Below are 22028 nucleotides of genomic sequence, written 5' to 3' on the forward strand. Positions count from 1 at the left end.
GAGAGTGAAATAAATCTCCTCTGAATGGAGGGAGAGTAAAAGTTTATGAATTAGCGGCGCGTTAATGTGCATCGGCAGCAGGACCGCGAGCGCTGTGAGCGAACGGAGAACGGGTCTCGGCTCAAACGCACTCTTTGGGCCTGTAATTTAAACACCCAGCTCTCGTCTGCATTTACTGCTCATCTCATCTACAATAAAAGCAGCAGCAGGTTATCAGCTTCCACAGAGTTACCGTTCTAAAACATCAATCTGCTCAGGTTTAATTAACATCTGAGGCTTTCCTCCGCACGCTAATGAAGACTGTATTTTAAAGAAATGTTCTGAGTGAAATGCAAGTAATGTGAGAAATATATGAATGTATATGTGTGTTATAAATGAATAATAAATAATACAATTAATATATATACTAGGGCTGTCAATGTTAGTGCATTAACGCATGTGATTAATCTAAAAAATGTAACGTGTTAATATTTTTTTACGCAAATTAATCGTTTGATAAGGTTTGACCCCAACTGCATCGCAGCACGGAAGGTAATCGTTGCCTGCGTCCCAATATGCACACTATCCATCCTAAATTATATGTGATATTAGTAATTTTCAATACTATTTAGGGCAGATAGGGTGAATAGTATTCATTTTACATTTACATTTATGCATTTAGCAGATGCTTTTATCCAAAGCGACTTACATTGCATTCAAGTTACAGTTTTTACATTTGATCAGCTCTTGCTTTCCCTGGGAAAAGTATGCACATTGTGACGCAGGGATTGTGTGATTATGAGACACCGGGCTAGATTAAAGTGAAGCGAACACGGGGAGAGAGAGAGAGATGTATACTCATATGTGATAAGGGTACAGTGAACCAGTGTTGCCAGGGTCGCGGCTATTTCGAAAATACAGTCGCAGGAAAAATTATAGAGCCGTACGTTGCAGTTTTTTTGGGCTACTTTTATGTACCGTGGCCGCCCAAAGTGTTTATACACATGTGATCGCGAAAGGAAGTTATTACCAACACTCGATGATGGTTTAAAGTGAGTTCTGAGTAAAAGTGCACTATTAATCTCATAAATTGTCTTATGTAGCATGATGCTAATGTTAGCTCTAATGCACCTGCAGAACAGCTCCAATTCTTCTTCATAATGCATTTTATCATAATACTTCATGTAAGGTCGCAAGAAAATGTTTTGTATTTATTTAGAAATACTTCTGATAATAGTTGGGTAAATGTGTACTGGGATTGAAGCGATGTGGCTTGGTAAACGTTTTATTGCCAGTATAAAGGCTGATAATGGCTGAATTAAAACAAAAGTATAATAAGATTATGTCTCATACCCAGCGGAGGTGTGAAAGATTCTGTTTCCTTAAACTAGTTTGTCATGCATTCCTTTATTTCAACACATTTACAGGTAAATCCTAGTATTTTAAATTTGCGATTAAAATACTAGGTAATGTGTGTAACATTACCTCTCTCTCACTCGCTCTCACTCGCTCTGTCCTGCTCATGCTTTGTTCGTAAACAAAATCAAAAAGGGATCCCTGGGTATTAAGACTGTGTGTGTGTGTGTGTGTGTGTGTGTGTGTGTGTATTTGGATGAGCAATTGATGACAAAGTCTTTGTCCGAGGCTTTTAGCTGCAGTGTGTTTTGTATGTTTGCCTTGGTGCTGACGGCTCTCAGGGGTCTGTGCGACTCAAATGTGTTCTCGTCTCTCTAATGATGATGAAGAGTCATTAATGACAGGCAGCTAATCAGCCAGAGAGCAATGGGACTCCTAAACCGAGATGGGTGGAGGAGTTGATTTATATTTAATGATAGTACAGATAATGACTCTGAAGAATATTCTTACTAGAGAACTTTCATTTAGAGATTTATATATAGAGTTTATGTCAATGTGTTTATATACAGTATATAGACCTTTTTCCTGAGTAAACGTTCAGCACTGCCATTATGAATTCTAACTTCCGATTGGATGCTCTTCTGTTCCGGTCTCCATAGGATCCCATTCAAATAGTGGCCATCTGTTTTTACTATAACGTCGGCAGCTTCGTGACATCTACACACTCATTAAACTTTGAAGAGTGAGGCACAGACAAATGACGGTCATTGCGACACTGTAAAGTGCTGGCGCTATGGAGCCATGTGCTTTTTAAAAACATTTGAATAGGTTTAACATTAGATTATCAGCTCAGAATATACGCTAATTTGACTAGAAACTGAGACCAGAAATGTAAAGCATTCTTCCATTTAAGAGTCAGGCGTGACTTCTGCATTCAGGAAAAACGTCTATATATATATATATATATATATATATATATATATATATATAGAGAGAGAGAGAGAGAGAGAGAGAGAGAGAGAGAGAATTTGATGTTAGATGCAAAGAAATTAAGTAACACTTTATAATAAATTTAATTAAGTCATTAGCAAACATTATATAATGTTTGTAAACTAATATATAATATAGAAACTAAGATTATTTGTTTATATATATATATAATTTTGTTTATATTTTAATTTTATATTTTACATTTTGTTTTAATTTAATTTTTAAATTATACATAATTTTGTTTTGTTGAATTTTTTTATTTAGTTTTATTTTCCATTACTTTTGTATTATATTTTATTTTATTGCATTTTGTTTTATTTAACTTTTTATTTAAATTAATGAATTTTATTTTACTTTTAAAAAAATTGCCTTTTATTTATCGAGGATTCTATTTAAATTGTATTTCTGTATTTTTATTATTTTATTTTATTTTTTATTTTTCTTTTCTTTTCTTTTCTTTTATTTCATTTTCACATGCTCTAGTGTTTGTATGCGCACAAAGCACGATGCTAGAGAATTGCTGGTGGTTTGGATGGTTTCTAGTGTATTCTGGACTTGTGTTGAGCAGTCACTTGATAGTCCAGATCAAAAGAGCCTGAAATCTCTATAATATTCTGGTCTCTACATATGACTCACTTTATTTCTTAGGATTAGGCCTTTGTTCAAAGCCTCAACTGTTTGTAAGAGTAATAATCAGCACTACTAATAACAGCGCACAGTCTTTAAAGCAACACCTCAAAACATCAGCCTGAGGTGTGTGGCTTCCCTCCGTCCTTGCTTTTAATTTGCTTTGCATTCAGAGCCTCATTGAGACCCGACAGAGTTTAAAAGGCAGCACGGCTGCGCTCATTAAAGCTCGTCAGTCTTCAGCCCTACATTTCACTGTGACGCGTTTGCCAATGAACTGCACCAGAGTGCTGCTGTCTGACAACTAATCACAGATTGTTTTCTTCCCCTCTTCCCATTAACCTCCCTCTCTCTGCTGCTCTACGTTTATTAATCGCTCCCTCTCTCCATCTTCATCTACATGTTCTCTTCTCTCTCTGCAGGAGCAGTCAAGGGTTCATGCACATGAAGCTCTCCCGGACCAAAGACAACAAGTACGTACTGGGTCAGAACAGCTGCCTGTTCGACAGTGTTCCCGAGATCATCCATTTCTACTCCAGCCGCAAACTACCAATCAAAGGGGCCGAGCACATGTCCCTGCTGTACCCCGTGGCCATCCGGACACTATAGAGGCAGAAACGCTGCAGAAGCAGGACGTTCATTCAGCGTTTACAAAACAACAACAAACTAACGTGCTACTGAGATCCCGAAGGCAAAAACGGAGACTCCTGGACGCCTCCTTCGTCTCCTCTCGAGGAAAGCAGATTCTCTGCAGCGTTACGTCCTTCAAATGCCTTCTTCATGATTCCAGACCCGTTTTCTTCCCATAAGTGGATCTTTTTAGTCTTAGACCTGCACCCACACTTTATCTCCACTGTTACACACTGTACAGAAACCCAAAACGTCGCTCAGACTTTACTATTCGGATGTTTATAGTTACGATTTCTGGACATGTGAATCATTAGACGATTCTTGGGCATCAAAACGCCACAGTAAATGAACAAAAACACTGAATAATACTGTATCGAAACCTCTGGACTTTCTGTGGCGGTATTGTCAGTCAGTTGGGTTCGGTGAAATATTAATCGTTAAACGTGAACATTTTCAGATCATACAGAAAAATAAACCCCAGAAGACTGAAATCAAGCGTTCTGCATTTTCTGGTTAGACCCACAGATGTGAAGAGCAATCGCTATGCAGACAGATTCATTAAGTCCCTTAAAATAGCAGTAATAGCGCAGAGCGAGAGGAGAAGTGATGGATGGTACCATTTAAGTGTACTTGGATAGGCGGCTATGCAGAACAGCGTGAAGAAGGACCTTTTAATGTAACGTTCAGAGAGAGTCACTTCATACACCAGAGTTTAGGGTGATCTTGACCAAGGAGACTGAAATATTCCTGTATTGTCTACCTCAGAAAATCAATTTCGTTCATCCATCCGCCGGTCGATAAGGTACAGTGACATTGCAGATATTGATCGGTTTAACTCCTACTGTCTCAAATTCCCACCAAATTTTGCCTTTTGGTTTGAGAATAGCTTCTTCTTTCCCCGAATGCAACCAGACCTTCATTTCTATGCTGTTGTGACTCTGTTTGGTTACTGCCTTATACTGTAAATGCATGGTTTAAAAAAGAAAACAAATGGAGAACGCTGTCGTTCTGCTCTCGATGAATGTTTAGTAGCTGTAATTTATTATGGAGGAAAAAAATAATGCTATTGCTGATGTTTTAGTCCAGCTAAGACAATGTTCTCAGCCTGTGTGTGTGTGTGTGTGTGTGTGTGTGTGTGTGTGTCATATATCTGACCTTACATTCCTTTGCGATTGTCTCCTTCTGAAAACTCTGATTGGACGCTGTTTGCCATGGGAACCATTTAGAGCAGTTCAGCCAATCAGAGTGCAGATTTGTCCTGACCCTTCCTCTGACCTCTGTTTTTCCTTGTTTGCCATCATCCAGTTTCTTTTGTCATTGTTTTTTCTCTCTCAGTGTGTTTAAAGCATGATGCCCGACACAGCTGTGGTACAGATATAAAGCCTGTGTGATTGGTCTACCTTCTTGTATTGTGTTGTGTTGTTTTCAGCGCTAGAGCTAAGACTTTTATTTTGTTTTATTATTTCTTTATGGTTTCCTCTTTGACACACTTTCAACCCTTAAAGGGACAGGTCCACCTCCAACCTGGTATATATATATATATATATATCATCATTGAACTTATCTTGAATATGCTAAAAGATACATTTTAAGAATACACTAATATACACTACTGTTCAATAGGTTGGGGTCAGTAACATTTTCTAATGTTAATGTTAAAGTCTCTTCTGCTCACCAAGGCTACATTTATTTGATTAAAAATACGGAAAAATCTGTAAAATTGTGAAATATTTTCACAAATTAAAATATCTGTTTTCTATGTGAATATGTGTTAAACTGTAATGTATTTCTGTGATCTGCAGCTGTATTTTCAGCATCATTACTCCAGTCTTCAGTGTCACATGATCTTCAGAAATCATAATAATATACTGATTTACTGATCAACAAACATTTCTGATTATTATCAATGTTGAACACAGTTGTGCTGCACAATATTTTTGTGGAAACTGTGATACGTTTTATTTTTCAGGATTCACAGATGAATAGAAAGTTCAAAAGAACAGCTTTTATTTGAAATAGAAATATCTTTACTGGCACTTTTGATCAATATAATGCATCCCTGATGAGTAAAAGTATTAATTTCCTTCAAAAAAGCACTGATCCCAAACAGTAGTGTAGATACATTTACATTTAGTCATTTGGCAGATGCTTTTATCCAAAGCGACTTACAACTGGGGAGATGACCTCAAAGCTAATAGACATGGACTAAGCTCAAATCTCATTCATGCACATTTAAATACGCCGTATCAAGATGCTAAATGTTTAAAATGGCACGATTGTGAGGACAACATCGTTTTTATTTTTTGGCTGAACTGTCCCTTTAAAAGATTGCAAAAGTTAATAAGGATTGATGTAAATCTGCATGAACATCCCAGCTGTCATGCATTTAAACTCCAGCATTAATTCTTAGACTAAATTCTCTGTGACATGTCCTTCATCCCGTTACACTGTCAAACTGTGAATGCTCTCCACAACATCTCATTATGAATTTTCTGTATGTATTTTCAGTCATTCTGTAGCTATCGAAGCAAACCTCTCAGTACCTGTGGATCCCCAGGAGCGTCGCATACGTGTGTTTGCTGGAAATGCATTTGTGTTTCTGTCAGACAGGCTCAGGAGAGAGAGAGCAGAGACACAGAGACTGTTCTAGATGTCATTCAGAAGAAACATGCTTTAATAAGAGAGCAGAGAGCACAGGTCAGGGCACTCACACACTATAGAGGAGAAAAGAGACAATCAAAGGGAAGATGAAGAGCAGAAGAACCAGAATCACGTCTGAGACGACTACAGGACCCAGACGATGTCATGTTATCTCAGTCCTGATTGTAATGGCATCCTACAGGAATCAGTGCAGTAATTTTAAATCTTTGGAGATCTTACAAATCTATGAATATCATTGCATTACACAACAAAATCTACCAAGTGCATTCATTTTAAATAAATATGTCAAGCAAAATAGTTACAAAAAAAAGATGGCTGTTAGATTTGAAGTGAGGTAAAACAGTAGATAAATCTCAAAAAGAAGACAAAAATGAAAAATAAAGCTACTTTATTGGCATCTGTTGTTCCACGAAGAAGCTTTAACATCCATGAACCTTTCCATCGCACAAAAGGTTCTTAAGATGATTAAAATATTCTTCAGACTAAGAAAAAAAAGATTATTTTAAGAACTGATTACTGAAAGGGAAAGAAACAAAACCCTTCTGGAAACCTTTATTTTTAATTGTTGATCCTGTTTGTAATTCTGAACGATGCCCTGCAGCTGTATGACTTCAGACATTCACTAAAATCACCAAAAAACAACTGATGCATTCAAAACTCAAGTTAGATTTGAGAATTAATCACGATAATAACCACAACTAAAGTTTGTTTCAGGACTTTAAGGGATTGAAAAGACAGCTCGCTGGTCATTAAACATTCAGATTTAAAGTAACATTTCTGTTGATTATATGCAAACAAACGAGATCAGGCATGCTGTTTAGAAGAGAATGAAACGTTGTGAGATTCTGGACGTGTTTGGGAGAGACAGAAGAGTACAACACCAGGGGAACCAGAGAAAAGAGGACAGAAATGAAGACTGAAGGATGAGGAACGGAGGAGAGCCAGTCTCTGTTGGCTTTAATGTCGTCAGTAACTTCATCGTCTGTGTGTGTCACATGCTGACAAGAGTACTGTGTGTGTGTGTGTGTGTGTGTGTGTGTGTGTGTAGAATTCATATGTCTGAAATGGGTTTGTGTACATTTTCTCTCATGTATGCACTAACATATCTGTACAGTTCCTCTGGCCAAATGTATATAGTGAATGTATTGTTTGGGGATGTAGAGGCTTTGAGATTCTGATAAATAAAGTTTATGGGTCTAACTTAACCAGCTGTGCAGTTCTGTCAATTTATGCTTATATCTGGGGAGATAAACAGCAAACTTGTTTTTTTTTCTTCCTGATACCGTGATGTCTTTTGTTGTGGTATTCTATATTCTTTTTTATTTTTCTTTCTGCGTTCTTTCTTTCTTTATACAAATACTTGCCATACTTTATTTTCAGCATCAGGATTTTAGGATAATATGTGAATTTGTGTATAAAAGAAGTACTTCTTTGTGGTGCGGCAGTTGCTGAGTTTTTCTTTTTCATTTATTTTACTGTTTCTACACACATTTTTCTCCTCGTTTTTGGTTTAATATTTGGTCAAATAGTAGAGCATGGCGCTAGCAACACCAAGGTCATGGGTTCGATTCCCAGGGAAAGCAAGAGCTGATAAAATGTAAAAACTGTAACTTGAATGCAATGTAATTTAGCGTCTGCTAAAGGCGTAAATGTAAATGTGTGTGTTTTCAGTGCATGAGATGACCAGGAGTGTTTCTGGTCCTCAGACTCTCTCTCACACCACTGTTAGTGTGTTTTACGGGCCACATCAGGCTGCTGAGCGTTTATTGAGGGTGTTTTATAACCATCGCTGAATGTAAATACAGGAGCTGCTTTATGAGGAAGGTCTTATCAACATGAACATGGCAGAGTTATTTGCTCTCGCTCATGTCACGTGTGATGTAGATGCCACGAGGCGAGTGAATGACGGGTCATCAGTTGAGAAAGCTTATCCAAACAGTGCTTTATGTTGTGAAATCAGTTTAATCACCGGATGGATTGTATTATTAAACACAGGAGGTTTCTCACTTTTCTAGTCGAGCCTGTACGGGTGGATCAGTGTGAAAACAACACAGGAAACAACCGGCTACGAGAAAAGCAGAACTGATTTACTAGACAAGCAAATAAACCAGCTAAGACAGTGGAGACGCAATCTCACAGTAAGAGTGGATGTAAAAAAATTATTTTATTCATCAAAGATGCATTAAATTGATCAAAAGTGGCAGTAATAGCATTTATAATGTTACAAAAGATTTCTATTTCAAATAAATGCTGTTCTTTTGAACTTTCTATTCATCTGTGAATCCTGAGAAATATAATGCATCACAGTTTGCACAAAAATATTGAGCAGCACAACTGTGTTCAACATTGATAATAATCAGAAATGTTTGTTGAGCAGTAAATCAGTATATTATAATGATTTCTGAAGATCATGTGACACTGAAGACTGCAGTAATGATGCTGAAAATACAGCTGCAGATCACAGAAATAAATTACAGTTTAACACATATTCACATAGAAAACAGCTGTTTTAAATTGTTATATTATTCCACTATTTTTTACTGTATTAGTGATCAAATGAATGCAGCCTTGGTGAGCAGAAGAAACTTGTGTGAGCTCGGTTGTGATGATGGATCCTGTCAGCATCAGCATCTATACCGGTGCTGTTCCTTTGGCTCGTTCTGCCTCTTTCTGAAGCCGGATGCTTGTCTGAGTGATTCTCTCTCCTCTCGTCTCACTGCATTCTGTTCTTCACAGAAATACATTACAGTTCAACAGATATTCACATAGAAAACAGCTGTTTGAAATTGTAATATATATATACTATTTTAGTATATTATTATTAATTGATGCTATTACAGTTTTAATTTTATTAAAATTTCAAAACAGTATTTATTTTGCCATTTTTACTTTAAAGTTTGGTAATTTTGTGTTGTTTTTTTGTCATTTTCAGTCATGTTTGTTTTATATATTTTTTTCTATATAGTTTTTAGTTTGTTGTTTTAATACAAGACAGTTAAAATGAAAAATGTTGCCTTAGCAACTAGCTGAAATAAAAAATGTATTATTTAATATGTAATTTTATTTTTACATTTTTATTTTTTTATTTAATTTATTGGTCTTAATTTGGTTACACTTTACTTTTATCGTCCACTTTAGACATTCTACTATAAGTAACTTTGTAACTCCATGTCTACTAACTCTCAGTAGGGTAGGTTTAGGGTTAGTAGAGTAAGCTGACATATAGTTGTAAAGTTTCTGATACTCAGTATGTTGTGGATCCATCAAAATAAAGTGTGAGCAGATATTAATCAGACAGTCTACTAATACTCTAATGACTGCTAGTAGACACGTAGTTACAAAGTTACTTACTGTTAGTAGAATGTCTAAAGTGGACTATCGAAATAAAGTGTTACCCTTAATTTTAGTTGTAGTTAACTATGCCTGCCTGCCTATCTATCTATCTATCTATCTATCTATCTATCTATCTATCTATCTATCTATCTATCTATCTATCTATCTATCTATCTATCTATCTATCTATCTATCTATCTATCTATCTATCTATCTATCTATCTATCTATCTATCGGTCTATCTATCTGTCTGTCTGTCTGTCTGTCTATCTGTCTGTCTGTCTATCTGTCTGTCTGTCAGTCTGTCTGTCTATCTGACTCTATCTGTCTGTCTATCTGTCTGTCTGTCTGTCTGTCTGTCTGTCTGTCTGTCTGTCTGTCTATCTGTCTGTCTGTCTATCTGTCTGTCTGTCAGTCTGTCTGTCTATCTGTCTATCTGTCTATCTGTCTATCTGACTCTATCTGTCTGTTTGTAAACACAGACTCATTATAATAGAAATTGCATGTGCTGTTTGTTGTTGACTGTCTTGTATTAATTATACAGCCTATCAAATACATTAGAAAGAAGGAGTGTGTGTCGTGTGAGGAACTGGTGATGAATGCAGTACAGATCTGAAGTGTGTGCATCTCAATACTCTTTCATTCAGACATTAGAGATGTTCACTCAAGCATACGATCACATTATTGTAAAATAATGTCATGAATCTCATGTAACGTCCTGACTTGTCATGAAAAATGGTCTCCATAGCAACTCTCCTGAAGACACAATATATAGGTTATGTTTATTTATAAATGAACTGGAAGGCTGTGGCTGAATGCGATTTAAAATGAATCTGAATGCACACAGACTGAGTATGAGTTCACTGTCCTGTTTACTGATGCATGTTTGTCTGGTGTCTTTACAGCCACCGTTGAGCAGATGAAAACACACGGCATCAGGAAAGCACATACAGGTGTGTGTGTGTGTGTGTGAGTGTGTGAAGAGGGCAGCTGTGTTTAGACAGTTGTCCTGTGTGGAAGGTGGGCTCTGGTTCACACACACAGCTCTATTGAAGTGAGGTGTGTAATTACAGGTCGTTGTGAAGGACTGAAGAAACAGTATTTGTCTCTGCTGCTCCTTTACAAACCCATAAAGCAGCAGCCAGATTGACTCAGTGTTTGTCTGACGGAGAGATGAGAGTGATTGTGTCAAATAAACCTACAGCGTTTGAACAGAGGAAACAGACATATTATAGTGGAATGAAGCTCAAAAATATGTGTTCATGTTTCTAGGACTGCCTTATATATATATATAATATAATATATATGAATATTCAGTAAATATATGTATATACATAGTGCCCTCCAAAAGTATTGGAACAGTAAAGACAAAATTGATCACATCAATGAGTGGGATGAACTCTAAAAGTGCTGTTCTTTTTATTTGGTAAAACATGTTTGTGTTGAAACGGCTAATAATAAAATGACATTCTGTAGTTTTGTCTCATATTCATCTTTTAATCATATTTGTAAATGTCTTGACTCCACAGCCAACAGAGCAATTTTGTCTTTACTGATCCAATACTTATGGAGGGCACTGTATACACACACACACACACACATGTTGGGTTTCCATGTTTTACGGGGACATCCCATAGGTGTAATGGTTTTTATACTGTACAATCTGTATGTGCTATTGCCCTACACCAACCCTACACCTAAACTTAGCCCTCACAGGAAACATGCTGCATTTTTAGATTTTCAAAAAACTTTATGCTGTATGATTTATAAGCTTGTTTCCTCATGGGGACCAAAAAATGTCCCCACAAGATTAAGATTTACTGGTATTACTATCCTTGTGGGGACATTTGGTCCCCAGGACGTGATGAATACCAGGTGCACACACACACACACACTCACACACAATTTTTGTTTTCTTACTATAATCACTGAATATACATAAAATACACTAATAATAATAATAAATAAAACACTCCTTACCATAATAATAATAATAATAATAATAAAACCACTCACCATAATCTTGTAATACTAATAAAACATCCTTACTGTCATATTATAATACATAAAATTCCTTACTGTGATATTAATAATAATAATTATTATAGTAATAGTAATAAACATTATCCATATTATAATAATATTAATAAAAAAATAATCCTTACTGTAGTAATAATAATAATACTATTGTGACTTTGCTTTTTGTTTAAAATAAAAAATGTTGAGAATTCAAAAGTGTGAGTTTTGTGGGAAAATATAATTTGTTAATATAAGTATTGTATAATTTGTATTATTATAAGCCGGTAGGTCATGATGTTTTTCACCCAATGCATATGCAGCTCAACGCAGACTCTAGTCTTAAATCATCCTGCAGCGCCATCTAGTGCTCATATCCTAGCACCACATTCTTATTACAGTTATTACGATTGCTTAGGCACGATTTTACAAACAATGCTCATTTTGTCAAAACACTACACACAGTTCACACATCTACACACAAGTAGCAGAACATCTCAGATCTTTTGCAAAATGAAACACTTCATTCAAAACGTTACAATAATTGAACAAACCCCAGTTTCAGTAGCGTATGATACACACATGGTTCATACAGTCAGATTGTGTTTGAACCTCTTACATACTGCTGTGCTCAATATTAAACACTTGTTACATTTCTACCTCTCTATCGATACAGTCTGGGTTTGATTTGTATTAGTTTGTTTTTAGATCTTGTTAAAGAACATGGATACAAACACAATACACGAGACAAGTGTTGCACACTGATGGAAATATGTATTTCTCACCACATAAAAACCTTAAAATCCTTCAGTACATCATTGCAATCAGGCTGAAAATCAGAACATATTCTAAATACAATATAGTACATAAACTTAAAAAAAATGGATATGGCCACTTCTTCCACATCACGGGCAATATCCTCCCTAAAACAGCAAGGGAAGAATCTTCTCGAATGGCGACTTCATCCTTACCCAGTCTCTGCATCTATTAGTTCACAGGCCTCCTCCATAGCTTGAATGAGGGGTATAACATAGGGTCAGAGGTCATACACCTTCCACTGCCATGCAGAAGGGAAAAAGGAAAGGAAGGGAGAGTGTTGTTCAGTTTCTGGTTGCTTTAGTCTAATACCTAGTCTGTCCAATACTTAGTCTGTCTAAACACATGAGTATGCGGTCGGTCGGTGTTGTAAGGAGCTATTTTGGCATGCCCCCACGGAGGACCCCATTCTGTGTGATTGCAGCATATATGGTGATGTTACCACCACGTTGACCCGGGACATTCAAAATAGTTCTGTGGCCAAAGATGTTTCTCCTTATTCCTCTTCCTGCACCACTGCCTTTCATAAATTCCCCTGTTGTCTTCTTATAGTGCTTACACCTGATCGTTGAGTTTACAGTAAAGCAGCTAAGTGTCTGCACACCTGATAGCCGTGTTTGATCAGTTGGTTCATATGTGTAGTATTTTGGAAAGCAGTGCCTTAAAGAAGTGACAACATGTTAGATTTCTGTGTCTAATGTTGAGAAGTGTGTTTAGTGACAAAACAATGTGTGTAGTGTTTTGCAGAAAGTGTGAGGCTGAGACTGTGCTTATAGTTGTGCAGATTTGGGCTGAAGTTTTGCTCCTTGGGTGTCAGGTTTCACTAACTGTGTGTTATTTTTTATTTTAGTGTGTAAGCAATCATGAAAAACTGTAAGTAAAGATCATGTTCCATTAATATATTTTGTAAATTTCCTACCATAAATATATAATAACTTCATTTTTGATTAGTAATATGCATTGCTAAGAACTTCATTTGGACAACTTTAAAGACAATTTTCTCAATATTATGATTTTTTTGCACCCTCAGATTCCAGATTTTCAAATAGTTGACAAATATTGTGCTATCCTAACAAGCCATGCATCAATGGAGATTATTTATTCAGCTTCAGATGATGTAGAAATCTCAATGTCAAAACATTGACCCTTATGACTGGTTTTCTGGTCCAGGGTCATATTTGTGCACTCAAATACAGTTTATCCTGGACAGATCAACACATATACACTGCTGCATTGTATAATTAAACTTTATTTAGACAAAAAGTCAAAAAAAAAAAAAAACAAAGCAGGTGTTTAAGGCAAAGGTATGTGTGTTTGCCAGTCCTGGCCACTTCACAGCCGTCCAAAGCCACATCAGAGTCCTCCTCCTCCAGCGAAGATGAGCTCGAGAGCGGCCTGCAGATCTCCGTTTGTGGCCGTCAGCGCTCGCAGAGCCACCTCCTCATCCTGGATGCCCATATCCCTCAGCTGCTGCATCTGCGTCTGCCAGCGGCCCTGCACACACACACACACACACGCACACGCGCACACACACACACACACACACATTAAAGCAAGTGGTGCATCAGGCCTTCACTGCCGACATTTAATGACTTAAGTGCCTCTGGAAGCTTGTGTTCTGCAAGTGAACGGCACTTTATTGTTCTTCCCAAAGAGGCACAAAATCACTTTCACAGACTTCTAAATTAAATGTTCCCTCCTGGTGATATGACCTGCCCAACTCTGCACATCTCTTCCATCTTTATTTGACCCTCTAACTCTAGCACTCTCTATTCTAATTCTATTTTATCTATTTGTTAACTTTGACTCTCTAAGGGCCACAGCCCTGCACAGTTTAGATTCAGCCCTAATTAAACACACCTGATGCAGCTAATCAAGTCATTTAGGCTAATTTGGAAACTACATGGTTTGTGTGTTGGAGCAGGGTTGCCCTCTAGGGACTGAGCTAGACACCCCTGATCTAACACTTGCTATCTCTATTCACTTTCTAAAAAAGGCTAACACTAGCGATCTACTTGTTTTTGTTTTGTTTATAATCTATATATCCTTTATAAACCGTTGCTACATGTACTGCATTAGGCTAAACAAGACTTGTCACAGCACTTACATATTTCTGCTCTTTTGATTGCTTCTATTGTCCTCATTTGAAAGTTGCTTTGGATAAAAGTGCCTGCTAAATGACTAAATGTAAATGTGTGTGTGTGAGCGTGTGTGTGTGTGTTTTTGTGACAAGAGGACACAAATTAGTATAATGACATGGGTATGATAGGTATTACAAGGACAAGGTGATTTATGAGGACACTGCCCCATGTCCCCATATTTCAAAAGCTTATGAATCATACGGAATTAGTTTTTTTGAGAAAGTAAAAATGCAGAAAGTTTGCTGTAAGGGGTAGGTTTAGGTGCAGGGCGATAGAAAATACAGTTTGTTCAGTATAAAAACCATTACGCCTATGCAGAGTCCCCACAATTCACAAAAAAAAAGAAAACGTGTGTGTGTGTGTGCCTGTGTGAGAGTGTGTGTGTGTGTGTGTGTGTGTAAGAGTGTGTGTGTGTGTGTGTGTGTGTGTAAGAGTGTGTGTGTGTGTGTGTGTGTGTGAGATAGAGTCCTGCATTTCAGCCCGGGCCCGATGTGCCCCGACTTTTTTACGCCCCTAGGTCCTGGCTTCGGGCCAATATTCACATCATAGTTTAGACACAGGCCAGGCATCAGGCCTGTTTTAGGCTTCTCCTATTTTTATATTTTAGACATCCATCAATTATGGTGAAGAAAAATGCCGCGCTGGTGGAAATAACATGAGACCGTGCTGCAGCGACTGAGAGCGGCTCGACGGTGTTTAGTGTCCTGCCGCAGCAGCGAGCCGTCAGCGCAGATGGAGGAGAACCGCATTCAAATACACGCAATTGCTGCAAAGCACCAGCATACGTAATTACCATGAATGTGTCCGGGGGAAATAGTAAGGAGATACTTGAATTATTTATTAAAACCAGAGTTTTCGGAGTCAGTGTTGCAAGGATGAAGTTGCCGATCCTAACTCGCCATAGAAGCGCCTTTAGGGAGAAATAATTAGATAATGAAAGTTTTTGTTTTCGATTTGTTTTATTTCAGTAAGCAGTAATTTAAAGCTTTCTATTCTATATATTTATCATGTCTGTGAGGCATATATTCGCTGAGCTTCGGTTCATTTTTGTGAAGCGCTCCTGCTCAAGACAGACACAGCACAAAGCACATCCTGGTTGTTTTCTTTATTTGATAAAAGCACAATGTTTTGTTGATATTGTGAGTGCACACAAATAAAAGTAGACCCTTTACTGTTCCGACTGATGTATTACTCTTACTTTTATGAGCAAAAATTATAGCATATTTTAAGTTGTTTCCACTGAAAAAAAATGCAAGTTAGCGCCTCCATGTCCTGCAAAGCGTGCTTTAGCTTCCACTCTCCACACAAACGATTGGATATGCGTCTAATAGCACACATTTATCTAGGTTTAACGTTTAAACTAACATTGTTATGTGCTTGAACTGTTTTATATTTTATTTTAAGCAAGTCGTGATGATTTGACAAGGCAAAATTGATCAAACAGACTATGATCAGCTCACTGTGTGCCGCTGGCTGCTTGGTCGTTAAAAACAAAAACGCTCAAAGTTTTTCTAAATTAACTTTAATTAATGAAATTAAATATAATCACTTTGCCATTACATACAAAACTGAACTATTTTAATAGCTGAAACAGTAGTAGGCCTATAAGCTGTTTTTGGAGGAGGAGGAGGAAAAAAGACGGGCTCGGGCCAAGAATTCTGATAAGCTGTCGGACAAGGGCCGGGCTAGGGCCGATATTGGAGGCCCGTGCAGGGCTCTAGTGTGTGAGTGTGTGTGTGTGTGCTGATGTAGGTGTGTACGAGTCGGTGTGTGTGTGTTGATGTAGGTGTGTGTGAGTGTGTGTGTTGATGTAGGTGTGTGAGCTGATGTAGGTGTGTGTGAGTGTGTGTGTTGATGTAGGTGTGTGAGCTGATGTAGGTGTGTGTGAGTGTGTGTGTTGATGTAGGTGTGTGTGTTGATGTAGGTGTGTGTGAGTGTGTGTGTTGATGTAGGTGTGTGTGAGTGTGTGTGTTGATGTAGGTGTGTGTGTTGATGTAGGTGTGTGTGATGATGTAGGTGTGTGTGAGTGTGTGTGTTGATGTAGGTGTGTGAGCTGATGTAGGTGTGTGTGAGTGTGTGTGTTGATGTAGGTGTGTGTGTAGGGTCACCTGTGGTGAGCTCACACCAGAGGCCTGTAGCGCCTGCTGCAGCGCGTGACTGAACAGACTGCTGCTGAGGCGAGCTCCTGATGTCTCCTGCAGAGTGAAGCACAGTGAGTGTCCTCTGAGGACTAGGCTCATTATGTATGACTCTGGTGTTTAGTGTGTGTGTGTGTGTGTGTGTGTGTGAGTGTGACCTGAGCGCTCAGTGTGGGAGGGACGCCGCTGCTCTCCGGAGTGCTTGCTAACGCTAGTGCGGACGCTAGCTCGCTCTGAGTGATGGGTCGGGGCCCCGCGGCTCCGCTGTGACCAAACGTGAGCGGCCTGGAGCCTGCAGACGCTCGCTGGGGTCTCGACGCACCGCCGCTGCTTCCCTGCTTCAGACAACACATGCATATATTTATTCATAATACTAGAGTGCATATACAAGTGCAATAATACAACTCTCATCACTATAATATCACTATGATAATAATAACAACTCTCCTCACTATAATAAAACATTCTCTTCACTATAGTAATATTAAAAACATTAATGCAATTATATATATAACAAACTAATAATTCCCTGTACAATAATATTATAACAAATTATAAAATCTCCTTACAATAATAATAAAGCCCTTACTATAATAATAATTATTAACTTTAATATAATAATTATAATAGAAAATCTCCTTACTGTAATAATGATGATAATTCCCTTACTATAATTACAACAATTTATAAAATCTCCTAACTATATTACTATAATAATTAATATCCTTTATTATAAAAATGACCTTTACTATAACAATTATAATAGAAAATATCCTTACTGTAATAATAATGATGATAATTCCGCTTACTATAATACTTTAAAAATACCCTTACTACAATAAAAAAAAATAATTAAAAAAAACTTAAAACAAAAAACCTACTATAACAGTAATAATATAATAAAAAAATTGTCCTTACTATAATAAGAAATAACAATAATAATAATAATTCCCTTTACTATAATTGGAAAAAACTTATTTTACTATAACAATAATAAAAAAACCATCTCCTTACTATAATAACAACAACACTTATAATACACAACATATTTTAATGTCAAAATATTATATATATATATATATATATATATATATATATATATATATATTACACTGAAAAGAAGGGGGAAAACGTACATATTGGAAATCGTCCTCATCATCTGACATGCCATCGAACAGAAATCCTCCTGTTACACACACGAGACATCACAGACCATTGACTCCAGCGGAACAGTCGCTTTATGACTTTATGTGCTTTATGGCTGAGGTTTACCTGGCATCTCACTGTAGGGGCGGGCCGCAGGGGTCAGTGAGGAGCTGCTGGTCACCGAGTGCAGGACCAGGATGATGGCGTTGACCAGCGCCGGGTGAGACTGGATCAGTCTGTGTGAGGCATGGAGATCATGTTCACTCAGCTTCTGTGTGTCTTACAGGCTTCCTACACATTCTCCACTTCGAGAGTCCAGACTCAAATTTCCAAACCTCTCAGTAGATTTTCAGACCATATTTAACATAAATAGTTCATAGAGCATTGCTTTCAGCTTTATATTTGGTATATAGTACAGTCATCTGTAAATATTTTTATTTTCTCAGGGTTTTTTTTATTTTATTGATTTTATCTAAGTGACATTAACATACAGAGGCCCTAAAATAAATAATAATAACCTTTTTTTTTTGCAAGGGAATTTTTTGCATGCTTACACAGTACATTTTCTAGTTTTATATAACCTATTTCCTTTGTGCATCACTGCCATCTTACTCTGAGTAAAACAAGAGCATGGATGCACATGAATTAATAGAAATCTACTTGCTCAAAATTTGGCTTTTCTTACAATAGTACCTCTAACATCAAATTCCATAGTTTTCCAAACCTTTTCCACCGTAGGAAGCCTGGTTTGAGGGAGACTCACCTGTCCAGCAGCTTTGGGTCTGTGAACTGAACGAACAGATCTTTATCCTGGAGCACACCTGCAAAAACACGATGAGCTGATGAGAGACGGACCCAATCAAACCCATGAGCTGGAATGTGCTTCACAGTCAACGTACCTAAAGCGAGCGGGTCTGAGCTGAGTCCCGGCGAGGCCACGATGATCTGCTCCAGAGACTCCTTATTAGCCAGCATCTTAAACACCTGCAGCCACAGTTTCACCGATTCATTACGATTCTGAGGCCTTCAGTCACTTCAGACCAAAAGACTTTACACTTTTCATTTTTAAAAAACACTTTACTTCATATAAATGGTTTGAAACTTGGTGAGTTTTGTGGCACTTGCTATATGAACACAAAACAATCACTGGCATGATCAGACAAATCCAATATTGATCATACCGCGTCTCTGTAGGCTCCCCTGGAGAGCAGCGCGGCCTGCAGCGTCCTGAACTCTCGGGCAGCAGCAGATCTGTTCACCGGCTCTGTGCGAGGACAGAACAATCATCACAGACTCATACACTATATCGCCAAAAGTATTGGCACCCCCTTCACTCCCTAACAGGTTTGACTACTTTAGTAATTTCTATGAGTACAATATTTAATGTTGAAGCATATAATGATATTCTAGGGAATTGTGTGCTTCTAATTTTATAGCAACAGTTTGGACAGAACCCTTTTCTATTCTAACATGACAGTGCCTCAAATGATTGATTGAGTCAGTGTGGAAGAACTTGACTGGTCTGCAGAAACCTTTAAGAGCCAAAAACTCATCACCAAACACTAATGAGTTGTACATACACTATATGGACAACATTATTGGGACACCTCCTTCTTTAGAACAGAAAAAGGCACTTCTAAAACATAGATGGAAATATAATTCATGTATTTAAATGAGTGTTTCCATCTCTGTTGCATCAGTGTTGTAAGTGTGTAAAATGACTGTATCCCATATGCACAGTGTTTTTGGCTCTTAAAGACACAGCAGAGGTTTCTGCAGACCAATCAATCATTTGAGGCACTGTCATGTTAGAATAGAAAAGAGCCAATATAGTGCATCTCATCCGAGTTCAGCTCCACACACACCAGGCTTGACCTCCGGCTCCGGCCACATCTTCTTAATGATATGAAGCGTTGATCCAGACTTGATCCCGTAGGAGTCTAACGTCAGATCATCCTTCAGCACACAGCCGCAGTGCACGAAGTCTGAAAACACAGCAGTCTAATAAACACACTGATTCCCAGCTGACAGGACATGAGTGATGTTTCTGATGCGGACTGACCGATGAGCTCAGGGTCGGGCAGTGAGTCCGAGAGCTGTGCTGAGATCAGCTGCTTGAGCGTCGACACCTGGTATCCTCCTGGATGGACGTCTCCAGGGTCAGTGTCTGGGAACTGAAACACTTCCTTGGGTTGGTCTCTGAGTTTCAGGGAGAGATGCCATGCTGAACTCTCCATATCCTACACGAGAGAGACAACGGGACGAGACTTATTCAATGTAAACATATTTAAACGATAAATACACTGCTCTTCAGAAGTTTGGGATCAGTAAGATGTTCAGAGTGAAGAGTCTCACTTTCAGTTTCGTGCTGTATTAAAGCACAAACAACACGGGTTTCTCATTAGCATCAATCACTTATTAATAGAAGACAGATTAATTATAGAGTTAATCAAACAGGATTAATATCTGACCAGTTTAATCGCGTACAGCAGCAACTAGAGTCAGGAAGCGCTTCGGCGACACAGCTGCTGCCCGGATGTGACGTCACACGGCTTCCCCTCATCCTCCGACAGAAAATAAAAGTTGTCTTATAAATATATCAAAAATAAAAACAATGGAGAAAATCAAACAAACATGCAATATAATTTGTAATAGTTTTACCGATTATGATGGAAACTGTAATAGACCCTGTGGGGTAATGTGTCGTGTACCCGAAACACACTACAGGAGACTTTTATCTTTTTATTATTAATAATAATGATTTTAATGCTTGATGCTTTGCCACGTTTAATGCTGCTTGTAGTGGAAAACATTAGTATTTCTGTGATGTTTTCTAGTGTTTTTTGCTGTTGTTGTTTTTTTGCTATTTCTGGAATTTATATGTATAAATATACATGAAGTAATTATACATTAAATATATATATATATATATATATATATATATACACACACACTAAAACAAAACTACCGTTGAGAATAAAATCAAATGAAATGAAAATGCTTTAACATAGTAGGCTAATTTAAACAGTATTTATGTATTTAAATGTGTTGTGTCTGATGCTCTCAGGTGTTCTTCAGGTGCACTGCTAGTTTTATATTCATGCAAAGCAGTGCTGAAGATTATATAGAATTATGAATTAATTTGACTGGACAGTAATGAGATATGTTAATGCACCTTATGTGATTTCTACATATGTAAAGTAACCATCTGTAGCATCTGTAGACCATACTCATATTTTTATGTGAGATTCAAAGATTCAAAAACTTTTGGAAAGAAATAGATAAGATACTAGAGGTAGAAATAACTCTAGATCCAGTGGTGTGTTTATTGTAAAGACATTTCTAATGAAGGAAAAGATATGTATGGCATATATTGTTATTGATAGCTAAAACAATGATAACAGCACATTGTGTTTTAATGTTGGGGATGCTCTGTAAAAATATAAAAATCATAAAAAAAAGTAAAAAAAAAGGTAATTTAAGATGGAAACTGTAAGTTTCTGAATACTAACACAGTTCAGAGCAGCATGAGCAGATCACTGAATGCAGACACAGTTGTGGAAACTTTGATTGGTTTTATAGGTCAAATAAAACTCAAATAGCCCTTGTGCTCTGGCATTTCTACAAAACACTACAGTATTGTTTAGAGAACTCTTGGTCTTTTGCTGTCAGTTAAATGGTAAGCTGAAGGCTATTAAATGATGTAGATAATTTAATCTCTCTATTATATATCTATATTACATACATGTTCTTATTTTTCTGTCTCATTGAAATAAATCACTCTATCAGGCTGACCTAGTGAAAGGATGAAATAGTAGGAGTTAACTATGAAATATCAAATATGGTAAAACTATAATGTTATTGTCACAGTTCACTAGGGAGCAAGGAGTCTTCAAAACAGAGTGTTTAACCATCCATCAGGGACCGCAGGAGACACAGGAACACAAGGAAAGAACCGACAAACATTCACAGAGACTGGGCTTTTAAACACAGGATAACAGACGACGAGACACACCTGGAATCAAGTGAACATAATCAACACGAGGGAGAAACTGGGTCACAGGCGAGCAAAACACACACAATCCTGACAGTTATATCTATAATTATCTATTTATTATTATTATTTTCTGCTTCAGTTCTTACAGACCTAATCATATGTGTGTTTATCTTTTATTTATTTTTTTATTGCTGAAAA

General features: G+C 37.4%; 2 protein-coding genes across 6 annotated transcripts in view; one reads left to right on the plus strand and one right to left on the minus strand.

The window, feature by feature from the left end:
- shf (Src homology 2 domain containing F) overlaps positions 1-7447 on the plus strand; it is a 126665-nt gene extending 119218 nt beyond the window's left edge. The window contains exon 6 of one of the 2 annotated variants that reach the window (XM_079374625.1): positions 3375-7447. In XM_079374625.1, the coding sequence (XP_079230751.1) occupies positions 3375-3561 (187 nt within the window). In that variant the 3' untranslated portion in view covers positions 3562-7447. The remainder of the gene's footprint in view (positions 1-3374) is intronic. The other variant, XM_079374624.1, reaches the window with a different exon arrangement.
- Positions 7448-13639: 6192 nt separating this feature from the next.
- ubl7b (ubiquitin-like 7b (bone marrow stromal cell-derived)) lies at positions 13640-20390 on the minus strand. Of its 4 annotated transcripts, none has more exons than XM_079373664.1 (11): positions 20305-20390; positions 19896-20073; positions 19699-19818; positions 19015-19097; positions 18733-18817; positions 18597-18654; positions 17960-18069; positions 17824-17873; positions 16846-17022; positions 16658-16744; positions 13640-13902 (listed from the first exon to the last, which is right to left on the minus strand). In XM_079373664.1, the coding sequence occupies exons 2-11, from the start codon at positions 20068-20070 to the stop codon at positions 13762-13764; spliced, it is 1086 nt and encodes a 361-aa protein (XP_079229790.1). In that variant the 5' UTR covers positions 20071-20073; positions 20305-20390; the 3' UTR covers positions 13640-13761. The 4 variants fall into 4 exon arrangements, with proteins under 4 accessions (XP_079229790.1, XP_079229788.1, XP_079229789.1 ...); XM_079373662.1 differs by having other exon boundaries at positions 16846-17025; XM_079373663.1 differs by having other exon boundaries at positions 16846-17025; positions 20189-20367.
- Between the last annotated feature and the right edge of the window lie 1638 nt (positions 20391-22028).

The sequence above is a fragment of the Barbus barbus genome (assembly GCF_936440315.1).
Source record: "Barbus barbus genome assembly, chromosome: 23".
Lineage (NCBI taxonomy): Eukaryota > Metazoa > Chordata > Actinopteri > Cypriniformes > Cyprinidae > Barbus > Barbus barbus.